We start from the raw sequence: 14,085 nt of genomic DNA on the forward strand, positions 1-14,085 counted from the left end.
AATATATATTTAGATTGGATGAATATCTTTAAACAATATGATGTTTTTTATAATATGGGGTATAATATTTAACACTTTCAATAATTATTACTATTTTGTTAATTTTATAAGACATCGTGAGTGATGAAAAATTAATAGTGTTGATTGTTGAAGACAACACTTATATTGGTTGAATATCGAATAGGTAAATAGATGTATATTTTTTATCGCCTTACTATAGTTAGGTTGTCGCCTTGTTTTTCGCCTGTCGCCTTAGGCTAAAAGGAGTCTTATTGCCTTGATATCGCCTTTTGCTTTTGACAACATTGGTCTCACTCTGATTTGGATAGCATGAAAGGCAAAAAATGCAAGTACTTTTGAGGATGGGTGGAGAACTACAAAATCTATATGAGAACTAATTTATTTTTATTCCTCTTTTTGGGCCTCAACAACCATAACTTTCAAGGGAACTCCTCTCAATGTAATTTGGCTCAATTGAAATTTGGTGTGTAAATCATAAGGGTCAAAATAGTTAAGCCTATAAACAAGCTTCAGCCTATAGATAGTAGAGTAGCCTTTCCTTCGAATAGTTTCTTTTGGCAAAATATTGAGGTATATGTCTTGTTTTGCATTTTGGTATCAACGAATTACTATTTCAAAAAATAAAAATAAATAAATAAAAAGGGTTCTCACTTGTTGGGCTCCAGTTTCTGATATTTGCTTGCATTTGAAAATGTTGAGGTAGAAGCGTGGACCAAGAGATGATGCAAGCTGCATAAAGTAATTAAGAAATTAGCATATTGAATAGACCATAAACTAGACAAACAGACTGAACAAATGTAAATTGTACCCAGCTACTTTGGCACAAAGCTTTAAATTCTATTATTGCCAGTAGACAAAATAAAATAAACCACATTGAGTTTAAGATATCTGAAGTCAAGGTTGCATCATCCTGGAATAAACGAAAGTAGAGAAGGATGCAATAAATGACATTTGAGTTGGCTGGGATATCAAGAAGAGTAAAAAGCATACCACACTGGAGAACCTGAAGCATTATTGATGAACCTAAAAACACCAATATCAATGCTGGGAAGCATAAAGAAAGAATAAATAATCCTCTTTATAATCACCTTGTCTAAGAAGAACTGGAAGTAAATTGGTGAAAGAAGGCTCCCAAGTGCAGGAATACTACTAGTAAGGATCAAATTAATGGCATTAACATACCTGAGAGAAAAAGGATATGATTATTCACAAAAATTGTCTCAGATACTAGTATTAAATGTTGGAAATTGTAAACCAGCATCTTACTCTGATTGGTCACCAACACTTTCAAGCGTACCCCATGGTACACGTGTCATTGCAGCCATCTCAGCATCAAATTTTGTTTCCAAACCATGCACCAGGGTTATCAATGCTTTTGTTATAACCGCAGAGAATTCATCCTGCACAGTTGTTGGTTCTCATAAAAACGAAGAGAAGAATTGCTATGACAAATGATTTATTTGTGAAACAGTTTTCACCTGTACTTCTGACATATCCACTGCATCTGATAATTGGGAATCAATTATTTTAGATACATTTTCAGCCAATTCACCAGACTGTCAACAAAAGTAACACAAGTTACCAAGATTTAACAGTAACCAGTTAACACTAGATTCAATGTTCACAATCTACAATGTAATTAAAGAGTGAAAACATCAGAACCACTTAATAACCGCAGATAGAAAATGCAGATGAACTAGTGCAGAAAACATGGCACAACAAATAAATAATGCAAATCAGCCCAGTTAGATAGTCAGCTAATGCATATTTAAGGATGGTAATCCAGGGGTATTAGCTCTTAAACTAATTTTATGCAGCAGATTCAAACCACATATTGTAGCAGACCAACAAGAAATGAAACAAATTCTATTATTATGTTGTTCATACTACACATAATTTCTGCAATACAGTTGCATCATACTTGAGTTCTTAGGAAAGTTTCCATGTCAAACACTTCAGTATGGTATAGGACTCATTACTTTGAAAGTGTCCTTGTTGCACATACATTATATGACATTCAAGGTAGTCTTTGTCATTCTACCATCAAAAGCACACACAAGCATCATCCAAACAGATCAGGATTCCAATTTAGTCGATAGGGACCTCACATATGACCCCAGGAAATATCACTTAATAGCTTTTCTTTATCCAGCAAAGAAATACTGGATTCGTTTTGGTTCAAGCAACTCAATTGACATGAATATACCGAGGGACAATCTCCTTTAACTTTGCATCAACAGTTGTTTTATCTTTCCAGTTTTCCCTTGTAGACATGTTTTGCATCATCAAATAATTCAATGGATTAAACTTCTTGTAAAAATATGGAAATTGTAGAGTAACCTTTCTCTCAGTGTTATTGGCATTTTCCTCTCTAACTCTTCAGAAGACTTAACAGATCTGGTCAAGGGAACAAATGCCACCAATTACTGTAACAAATGCATATATGTTTAGAAACCTAATTGGCCCTCTTCTTTGGAGCACATAGAAAATGATGCCCAGTAAGGGTAACAATCCTGTTACACAAGGAATCCCAAACAAAGGTTAAAAGGATATAAAAACATCCTTCCAAAGGCTTTAGGTCAACCTTAGGTCATTACTAAAATGTAGAGAGGAAAAACTTGTTTTACTATTCTTTTCTTTGTTCTTTTTTTTTTTTTTTTTTTTTGATAGGTAAACAGAACAAATATATTAAAGGCACAAACTGAAGGCACACCAAAGTACAATACAAAGGGAGCCAGGAAAGCAACAAAAAGGGCCCCATCAAGACAAACCTAACCAGTCTATAAAATCTACCATGGTTAGGGAGCCTCTATCAATGTACACCCCCACGCATAGCAAAAGATTAGAAAGAAAGGAAAAATAAACAAGCAAATGAACAGATATTTCTTTGCTTTCAAAAGATCTTCACTTCCTCTCCTTCTATAAAGTCCAAAAAACACACAACAAAGTAGCCATCCAAACCTTCTTCCATTTTTTACCCACAAAAGAACTATGTCATCCTAAGAGTCTTTTACCATCAAGGCATCACCCATGCTACCCCAAACACGAAACTCCTTAAGTCTCAAGCTCAGGCGCAATGAAGGAGAATGTGGTTAATAATCTCTTCTTCTTCCATACAAAGAAAACATCGGTTCATCAGGTGCCATCCCCTTCTCTGCAATTGATCCAATGTAAAAACCTTTGCCCATGAAGCTTTCCACGCAAAATATATATATATTTACTTTGGTTCGTACCAATGGTTCCAAATAGCCTTTGAGGGGAAAGTAACCACTCTTTCTTGCTGCATAAAAGAGTAGAAGGATTTGATTAGAAACTTCCCCTTCTTAGCACCCAACCAATCTAGCGTATTATTTCCATGCCCTTCTCACAGCCTTTCCTTGAAATCTTGACAGAAACTCCTGAACCCTTTCCAACTCCTAATCATTCAAATTCCTTGAGAAACAGGAATTCCAAATCCCTCCCTCTTTGTGGGGGTCCTAAACATCTGTCACCCAAGCTTCCTTTGTCAAGGATATGGAATATAACAAGGGATAAGATTCTCTTAAAAGTAGAATCACCACACCATATATCCTTTCAAAACTTCAACCTTCTAACATTGCCCACACTAAAAGAGGTTCTTCTACTAATAATGTCCCACCCCCTCCTGATGGTCTTCCACTACCCCATAACCATACTTACTTTCCATAGTACACCAGCCCCCCTCCTCCTCCCCATACTTCCCAACAATAACCATCATCCAAAGTGACTCATTTTCGGATGCAAACCTCCACAACCACTTTCCCGAAAGTGCCTTATTAAGAATGGAAAGCTTTCTAATACCAAAACCTCCATCAAATTCCTCCCTTCAAGCAATTTCTCATCTCACTAGATGTAGCTTATTCTCCAAAGAGCCCCCACCTCACAAGAATTCCCTTTGAATCTTCTCAAGCCTTAAGCTTACTCTTTTGGACATAACAAAAAAGAAACATTTGACAAACAGCCAGGCTTGAAAGGTTGCTTTTGACAAGAGTAAGCCTCCCACCTTTAGAGAGATACTGTCTTTTCCACATGGCCAACCTCTTGTAAATGCCAATCGTTGATTTATAGTACCCCATTTAGAATAAACCAGAATTGAGATATCACTCTGTGTTTTGTGCTACTAATGAGTTTGAGGTAACCCCACTTCAGACATTATTAGATATTAGAAGGCAGTGGTTCCCACAAGACAAATAATACAAGTCAAAAGCCTCCTGTTCCAAATCCACTTAAAATCTCTAATTTCAATTTACTCAATGCCATTTCATGAAGGAAAGATCACTTTTTCTTAACCTACTTCACAAGCATTGAAAGGACACAAAATGGCATCAGTACTTGAAGAACCATTTTTAGAAGAAACAGGAATCTGTATTACTGAATCAAGGATTCAAAGAAACAACTTCAGGCTTTCTTAATACAATTGCTTTTACTTATCAAAAAAAGATTCAAAGAAACACAAAAATAACCCTGTTGAAGAATGAGGTTTCCTTCAATTGAAGAACCAGAAACAAACTGGAGCAATTGAAGTGAAAGATCCCCAACACTTAGAAGCACAAAAAACTAAGCAGGTGGGTTACTATTTTTTCTTTCTTCATCTTCAAATCTTTCCTATTTATAGTTACAAAAAAGTTTTATGACCCTCAAATCATTCAAAAAGCTATCTTAAATACTAATCTCCCTCACAAAAAAATACCAAGAGTAAGAAACCAAATTATCCCTGTTCCTTAAACTATTTGAGAGATGAACAATTCTAATGCAAAGATCAAGTTTATGAACTTCAAATTTATACAAGCATATACATCTCTGTGGCTGCAGGAAGGAAAAAGACACTAGTCTGGCATCTACTTGAAGGCTCCAACAAATAGCTAGAGTCAAGAATGAATAGGGACTCCAACTCAGGGTCATTCAAGATTGATTTTTTATCACAGAAGTATAGGGTTCAGGAAATCACTTGTTCAATGTACAGCTTGGTGGTGTATGCAGACTTTCCTTTCCTGAATAACCCAACACTATATTTCAGAACTCAAGAAGGCAAGCCTTGGACAAAGAAAAACTTTATAATTGTCGAGCAGTGAAATTTCCTAAAAGCAATGCTCCAATAAACCCCAACCCAACTTTCTCCCCTTACATCTGAACCCATACCTGCCATGAGATTAGCTACATACAGATCACCTTTTTGTGATCATAGATAATTTAACAAAAAAAAAATAGAGGACTTAGCTCAAATACCATGTTGAGCAACCAACTTCCCTAAAAACTTAAGTTGATAGGATTTTACCCACAATATATGTCATACCAACAACAATTACCCCTCCTTCAGGGAATTTATTCAAAATTAAGAAGACACCTCATAAGGGAAATTGTCTTAGTCAATTTTATTCTTTCTGGACACTTCAATCAAGATAGCATATTTGACCTTCTATATAAAATTGGATTAGCAATCAGTTTGAATTGCACAGCGAACCGATATGCATGAGCAAATAAAAGTACAATCCAACAATCAATATCAAATAGTATGGGTTTTTTATTCCAGGAACTAACTCACCGTTTTATGGCAGTACTCAGCGGTATTAACAATATAACAAATCACTCTTTCATCCCTGTCAGATGTCTGCTTGAAATTGTGAGATGGATAGAAAATACAGAATTAGTATCCAGCAAAAATGGAATAAGCAATTCTTCAATCCTCACATTACCCATGAAATGTAAAATGAGTCTGTTGATTATACCTTTATCTGTCCGTCCATACCCGTGGCCGCTGCAACAATGCCTGTACCACCTTTAGGTAATCTTGCAAAAAGCTTTGTTGCATACGCTTTGAGAATTCTTTGGAAAACCTAATTACAGATGGAAAATAAACTCATATTTTACCTACACATTAAATCTCATTTTCCATTTATAGAAGACTATATTTGCATTGTTTTAAAAAAAAGTAAGAATTTGCACAAAAGAAAGATGGGTGGAAATCCTTCGAAAAAAGAAAAAGACAATGCACAAGAGTGCATACAAGAGTAAACTAAAAAAACCTTCATAGTAGAAAGACATTCAATTCCCATTCTTAAAGGGATAGAAATCAAGAAACAAGACACAAGGGGCCAGGAGATGCCCAACAAAATCAACTAGAGAAGAAGGTCCTCTCTTGGCCAGCCTATGGGCTCCCTGGTTAGCAAATCTAGACTTCCACAAGGAGGACCAAGCTAATCCACGATCCTTCTTATCCATATACAAACTTAATAAATTTACAAGGATCAATTATTTGATTTTTAAGGTTCAATATTGACAACTGAAATATAATCAATCACATCAAGAAGGAATATTTAAATGATAAATTTCAAGACATCACCTTCAACAAATTAAATAACGTCTGGTTCTTTGTCAAAGCACTGCACCTCTTTAAACTTCTTCTAATTATGAGAAAAACCTATAAAACACGCAAGGCAACTAAATTAGAGCAATAAAAAGGTAGAAACTCATTAATATCTGGTTCTGTATAAAGTCTCCTTCTACTTATTCTATTAAGAAGCCCTCTCACATTAACTATAAATATCATGAGCAAAAGGAAAAAGTATAATTACAAAAGAGTCAAAAATGAATTATTAGATTACCTGTACACTACTGGATAAGACATTGGTCTGGCTTCCCTCCTCGATATCCCATGTTTCCTCCTATTGTCAAAAATAAATAAATAAATAAATAAAGAACTAAACTGTAAAAAAAAATTTTAAGTTTATATGAAGGATACTAAAGAAAAAGTTTAAGGATAATAAGGAAATAATCGAATGTATTTCAGAAGGATTGATACACACAAAACTACCTGGACAAGTTTCTCCAAATTCTCCATTAGTGTCTTCTCTTCTAGCTCTACATATACTGTCAAGTGAGGTTCAAAGCAAGACGAAATAATTCCACGGAAGTTAAACTGCCAAATTGATGATTACAGAAAATTCTTAGGAGCTATCTTTATTGGCTGAAAGCCTGAAACAAGATCAAAGCTAGTAGTCTAAATCAAAACAACCTCATAAGAAGACTGTACGATACCCTAAACAATTGCAGTCTATCGAAAACATGTCAAGGAATAGGCCTACCTTGATGAAGCACAAATGGATGATTTGTCAATAATTATCCAATTGAATACTTTCTGTAACAACTTAAATTCAAGATGGTGATGTGGGTAAAATAAAAACTTTTTTTTTTCCATAAGAATTTAAATTCAAAAGGGTAGTGCTGGTGAAAGAAAATGTAACAAATTTCTATTTTAACATGGTGCACTTAATCATGTTTCCACCATTCCATCTGAAAGAGCAAAAGAAGTATACTGCCTCTGGTATGGTTAAAACAATCTATGTAACAAGATGTCACAGGACTCATGGTTGGAGTGGTTGCACCACTGTTTTAAGGTTAGCAAATCTGTCAGTGCCAGCAGCTCAAACTCAAAATCTGTAAAGGTCCCATTATTTTCTAGTTATCCAAGGTGAAGTAAATTATGCAGATGAGACAAACATAAAGAGCAAATATATGACATATGTATATAGGCATTATTTTTTTCCTGGTATTGAGTTTCTACTCACAAAACAATCCATATAGCATCATAGCATAAAACAAAACTAACAGCCATCAGAGAGAATGTAAAACTTACCCCAGCTCCAGGCACGGATAAATCCTTATTTCCATCCTTTTCCTGTCAATCCAAAATCAAAAGAGTAGGTGATTTAACAAAAGAACAACATTTTGTAAATGCATCTTTCTGGAGAAATTTTCTCAACAATGTTAAGCTATCTAATAATGCATACTTCAGTCCCGCTTCCTTGATTTGCTGCAAGCTTTTTCTCATACTTCTTTCGGATATCTGATACAGTTTGACTATTATTTTCCCCTCTATCAACTTCTTCAATATCATTACCAATGTCCTTTCTTCGAGTGTCTCCCCCAAATTTCTCTGCTAATTCTTCCTCAAATTCCAGAGTTCTCTGTAGCGCCTACATGCATTTCTCAAACAATAGAAAACATCAAGGGAATGGAAGAGGTCATGTGGCAAAGCATAATCATATTATCCACAACGAACATTCATGTAAAGGGGAAAATTTGTCTATACCAAAAGCAAAAAAGCAAGTTAGTTTCCTTTCCTATTCTTCTGTAGTCCAATCGTTCAAAGATTAACATTAAAGAAGAATTAGAAAAACGCAACTGGGTGGACATTAAAGGATAGGTTTTAGGTCAAAACATTATGCTCTTGTCTTTAAAAGGATTGCTTTAGGGCAGAAGCCAAGGAAGGAAGGGAACAAATGCACCAAACACTTTTCTTGCACCTTCACTGATGGCACTAGACTCACATGGCTCTTATGTTTCCTAAATCTTAGAAAGCATAAGAATAATTTCAGTTGTGTGCACACTAATTGTCTTTTAAGATGGATATAGTTGTGAGCCCCTCTTTTACACTTACCCCATGTTTTAAAAGGCTATTAAGGCTTATGCCACAAGGCTTGCCTCTTTTACAAATTAGCCTTGAGGCTACAGCCTCAGTTAAGGTAATTAAGGCTTAAGCCTCACCCTGTCATGGCTTATAGCTTTGAGGCTATAGCCTCAAGGCTGTTGAGGCCTAAACCTCAAATATCTGAGGGATTTTTAGCCTTTATGGGCTTTTGGTATATATTTTATAAGATGCTTAAGTCTCAAAATTCAATGAGTTTTAATGGGTTCTATCATCTATGCTTTTGTGGACTTCTGATACAGATTTCATGAATTTTGTATTAGATCCCTACTTGGTTAAACCTTTTGCAAAATAATGGCTTATTTAACTTTCAATTAACTTTTAAAATGAAAAGGAAAAAAGAGATTGAAATGAATAAGGAAATAGTTGACAATCCTAGTGGTTGATCTCAAGTATAATCTAATTATTAACAAATAAAAAAAGATACAACTACAATTGGTGGACGAAGAAGAAGAGGGATGGGTGGTTATTAACACAAATGGGGAGGATAATATAGAAATTGGATATTATTATATTCCTTGGAGGATCATAGTGATAGTAATAATATGTTGAAAAATATTTGGTAAAACCATGAGAGAGTTAAATTTCATGAGAAGAACTATTAACAATGAAAAATAAACCATGAGAGAGCTAAATTTCATGAGAGAAAAAGGAACTAAATTAGAACTATTAACAATGAAAAATAATTAACTTTATCATTATGAAGTTTATGTATTTTTTATCATTCAATTTTATTGTGATTTTATGAGTATTTCTTTTATTTTTTTTTATAATTTTTTATTATTTATTTGTTTAAATTGAGGCTTACATCTCATTTTGTCTCAAGGGTTACGCCTCGCCTCATTTAAGCAAAACGTCTGCACTTACCAATATACTCCACTATCACAAACATGCTGCAACTGATCGAATAGTTCTCTTATGAAGATTGACAAGGATATGTAGTTGGATCCAAAGTATCTCTATGTGTGTAAGTGCTACTGCAACAAAATGCAGGCTAAATCAAGCCGGCTGAATGCTATAGAAGCAAACTATCTATTTGTCTGATCCTTGGGAACATAACCGATTTTCTTCCAGGAATTTTTTTCCTAAGAAGATATTTACCATTTGTTGAAAGAGAGAGAGAGAAAACCTTAATTCTCATTCATCTATTTAACTTCTTACAATAGAGAAATATATATACAAGGCTAGGTTGAACTAACTACCATATATGTGACCTATATTAAGAAAGGAAAGAAAGATTATACACTATAAATACATTATATTCAACACTCCCCCTCAAGCTGGAGCATATATGTCATATGCACCAAGCTTGTTACAAATGTATTTAATCCTAGGACCTCTGAGAGATTTAGTGAAGATGTCTGCTAGTTGATCATTTGAATTAACAAAACTTGTAGCAACACACCCTAATGCGATCTTCTCTCTAATGAAGTGACAGTCAACTTCAATATGCTTGATCCTTTCATGAAAGACTGGATTGGATGCAATATGTAATGCGGCCTAATTGTCACAAACTAGTTTTATCTATTCATCTTTTCCAAATCTCAATTCCTGAAGGAGTTGCCTCAACCATATGAGTTCACATGTTGTCAAAGCCATAACTTAATAATCAGCTTCGGCGCTTGATCTGACCACTACATCTTGTTTCTTACTCTTCCAAAATATTAAGTTACCTCTAATAAAAACACAATACCCTGAGGTGGAACGCCTATCTGAGGGTGAACCAGCCCAATCTGCATCTGTGTAACCAACAATTTGGGTATGGCCCCTGTCTTCATACAACATACCTTGGCCTGGTGTTCCTTTAATATATCGAAGAATGCGGATCACAGCATCCCAATGGTTGTCACATGGTGACCGTAGAAATTGACTAACCACACTTACAGGAAAAGATATGTCTGGTCGAGTGATGGTGAGGTAGTTCAGTTTGCCTACAAGTCATCGATATCTCCCAGGATCTCTTAGAAGCTTCCCCTGTCCTGGTACAAGTTTGACATTTGGATCCATAGGAGTGTCAACAGGTTTACATTCTAACATACCTGTTTCTTCCAAGATGTCTAAGGCATACTTCCTTTGTGACATAACCACACCTGAACTGGATTGAGCTATTTCAAGTCCCAGAAAGTACTTGAGTTTGCCCAAATCTTTGGTTTGAAAGTGGTTGAAAAGGTGTTGCTTTAGTCTTTGGATACCCTCCTGATCACTGCCTGTAATGACAATGTCATCCACATAAACTACCAAATAGATGCACTGGCTCGAAGAGTTATGATGATAGAAAACTGAATGATCTGTTTCACTTCAAAGCATTCCAAACTCTTGAACAACTGAACTGAAACGCCCAAACCATGCCCGAGGATATTGTTTCAAGCCATATAAAGAGCGGCGTAACTTGCACACTAAACTAGACTCCCCCTGAGCAACAAAACCAGGTGGTTGCTCCATATACACTTCCTCGAGAAGTTAACCATGAAGGAAAACATTCTTAATATCCAACTGATAAAGAGGCCAATGACAGATAGCTGCCATGGAGAGAAATAAGTGAACAGAAGCAATCTTGGCAACAGGAGAGAAGGTGCCACCATAGTCACAACCATAAATCTGAGTATAACCTTTAGCAACCAAGCGTGCCTTAAGGCGATCAACCTGACCATCAGGACCAACTTTAACAGTGTAGACCCAACGACATCCAACTGTAGATTTACCATGAGATAAAGAAACAAGATCCCATGTGCCATTAGAGTGCAGAGCAGCCATTTCATCAACCATTGCCTGTCGCCACCCAGGATGAGAAAGTTTTTCACTAGTGCTCTTAGGAAAAGAAACAGAGGATAAAGTAGAGACAAAGGTAGAATAGGATGAAGATAATCGATGGTAGCTCAAAAAATTATAAATAGGATGAGGATTACGAGTAGATCGATTACCTTTCTGAAGAGCAATAGGCAAATGGTCAGTAGATGACAGGGTCGAGGTAGGAGAAATCGGTGGGACAGGAGGTGAGTCATCAGGTACCTCAGCTGAAGAGAGAGGAGGAGCAACAACATGATGTCGACGATGATAAACCTGAAGAGGACAAGAGAGCGCATCTGAAGGGGGGGATATATAGGGAAGTGGCAATACTTCAGAAATGGGAAGAGATTCGAAGGATGAGAAGAATGGAGAGTCCTCAAAGAAGGTGACATCAGCGGAGAGAAAATAACGATGAGTGTCAGGGGAATAACAACGATAGCCCTTCTGAAGTCGAGAGTATCCCAAAAAGATGCATTTCGTAGCCTTGGCAGAGAGCTTGTCCTGTCCAGGTGTGAGAGTATGAACAAAACAAGTACAGTCAAAGACACGAGGAGGAAGGAAATAAAGAGGTTGGGTAGGAAAAATGAGGGAATGAGGGATTTGGTTATGTAATATAGATGAGGGCATACGATTAATCAAGTAACAGGCTGTAAGAACAGTATCCCCCCAAAAACAAAAAGGAACATGACTATGAAGAAGGAGGGTACGAGCTGTCTCAACAAGATGTCGATTTTTACGTTCAGCAACCCCATTTTGTTGAGTATGAGCACAAGATGACTAATGGAGGATCCCATGTTGGGACATAAAAGAAGTAAAGGGTGTAAAAAAATATTCCCGAGCATTGTCATTGCGTAACACTCGAATAGAAACATTGAATTGTGTTTGGATTTCAGCATAAAATTTCTGGAAAATGGAGAATAACTCAACTCGATTTTTCATTAAAAATAACCAAGTACATCTTGAATAGTCATCAATGAAAGTGACAAAATACTGAAATCCTAAAGTAGACACGATCCGACACGGACCCCAAACATCAGTGTGGACAAGTTCAAAATGAGACTTTGTCTGATTATTCAAACGCTTGGGAACAAGACACGAGTATGTTTCCCAAGCTAACACGACTCACACGCAAGCAACGACAAAGTGGAAAAACGAGGGACCATCTTTTGGCACTTGGAGAGACTAGGATGACCCAAACGACTGTGAATGAGAAGAGGAGCATCAGTGGAAATGCAAGTTGTAGGAGATGAAGGTGATGTGAGGTGATAGAGGCCTTGAGACTCACGCCCTATGCCAATCGTCTTCCCCGTACTCCGGTCCTACAAGATCACAGATTTATCAGAAAAAGTGATAGAACAGTTAAGAGTGCGAGTTATTTTGCTGATGGAAATAAGATTAAAAGGACACTCAGGGGCATAAAGGACAGAATGGAGAGGTAGGGAAGGGAGAGGATGAGCCAAACCAATACCTTTAGCCATAGTTTGGGAACCATTAGCTAAAGTAACAGTAGGTAAGGCAGAGGTAGTAGTAATAGAGGAGAAAAGGTGTTTATTACCAGAGATATGATCAAATGCTCCAGAATCTAGAATCTACGGGCCAAGAGAAGGAGACTGAGTAAAGCAGACTAAGACATTACCGATATGGGCAGTAGAAGCTGATGTGGTTGCCTGATATCGGAGATAGGCATCATAATCACTACCAGTAAGGGTGATACTCTGAGATGTGGAGCTCGCAGCGGAGTCAGGTCGAGATAGCAGAGGATCAGATGACTGAGCAATGTGGGCAGTGCGAGGAGGCCGTCCATGTAACTGATAGCAACGATCTTGAGTGTGACCAAGCTTATTACAATAGGTGCACTGAGGACGTTGTCCTTGACCCCGATTGCCACTACGTCCTCCTCGAGAGTTAGTCTGAGAGGCTAACACAGATGAATCTGAAGGACCATCAATCAACAAGGTCTGAGTAGAGGAGAGGCGTAATAGACGAGCGAACACATCATCCAAAGATGGTACTGATGGACTAGCAAGAATCTGATTTCGAACAAACTCAAGATCTGGACGGAGGCCAATGAGGGTTAACACCATAAAGAACTTGTCAGTCTGTATTTGTTGAGCTTCAGCACCATTAGTGAAGGGCATCAAAGTTAAGAACTCCTCCTTAAGAGACGCAATCCAGCCAATATAAGTAAACAGATCCATGTCCTGCTGTCTCACATGAACAATATCAGAAACCACCTTATAAAATCATTGAATATCATTTGTGTATAATCCTTTAGCCTGAGTCCAGAATTTAAAGCAAGTTTTGTAGGCACGAAGATGATGGAAAATTTTGGGATCAACAGATTTCCATAATACACTGCATAATTGTGCATCGATCTTCTTCCATTGCACTTTGTCAACATCAGGTATAGCATCCTCAAGTGCAACAAGATGATCCTCATAACCTCGTCCCATAAACCAGAGTTCCACGGACACTGACCAAGAGAGATAATTCTCACTACCAATCAATTTTTCTGATGTGATAGTAGGAGATCCAGAGATGACGAATGTAAAAATGGAATTTTTAGTCGCCATATCCACTTCACCTGAGATTGAATCACGTTTGGATCAAAGAGAGCCTTAAAGGGAGGTCGGATCACAGCTGTGGAAGAAGAACCTGGTATGTCGGGACCCAAACAAAGGAGAAAAGTGACTGGGGATGAAGAAGAGGCCTTCCCAAGGCACACACAGGTCTCGACCAAGGAAGGGAGCTGCCATCGGAGGCCGGAGGAGGCT

The 14,085-nt window shown here is 37.0% G+C and overlaps 1 protein-coding gene across 2 annotated transcripts in view; it reads right to left on the reverse strand.

Annotated features, from left to right (window-relative positions):
* The window catches only part of LOC117921614 (vacuolar protein sorting-associated protein 53 A), a 47,989-nt gene that overhangs the window by 7,262 nt on the left and 26,642 nt on the right, over positions 1 to 14,085 (reverse strand). For both annotated transcript variants that reach the window (XM_034839559.1, XM_034839560.1), the window contains 11 exons: positions 7,827 to 8,012; positions 7,673 to 7,714; positions 6,851 to 6,955; positions 6,642 to 6,701; positions 6,380 to 6,457; positions 5,766 to 5,873; positions 5,582 to 5,647; positions 1,500 to 1,577; positions 1,288 to 1,421; positions 1,110 to 1,203; positions 673 to 750 (listed from right to left, as the gene is read on the reverse strand). In XM_034839559.1, coding sequence (XP_034695450.1) covers positions 673 to 750; positions 1,110 to 1,203; positions 1,288 to 1,421; positions 1,500 to 1,577; positions 5,582 to 5,647; positions 5,766 to 5,873; positions 6,380 to 6,457; positions 6,642 to 6,701; positions 6,851 to 6,955; positions 7,673 to 7,714; positions 7,827 to 8,012 — 1,029 coding nt within the window. The remainder of the gene's footprint in view (positions 1 to 672; positions 751 to 1,109; positions 1,204 to 1,287; positions 1,422 to 1,499; positions 1,578 to 5,581; positions 5,648 to 5,765; positions 5,874 to 6,379; positions 6,458 to 6,641; positions 6,702 to 6,850; positions 6,956 to 7,672; positions 7,715 to 7,826; positions 8,013 to 14,085) is intronic.

This window comes from Vitis riparia, chromosome 9 (assembly GCF_004353265.1).
Source record: "Vitis riparia cultivar Riparia Gloire de Montpellier isolate 1030 chromosome 9, EGFV_Vit.rip_1.0, whole genome shotgun sequence".
Classification (NCBI taxonomy): domain Eukaryota; kingdom Viridiplantae; phylum Streptophyta; class Magnoliopsida; order Vitales; family Vitaceae; genus Vitis; species Vitis riparia.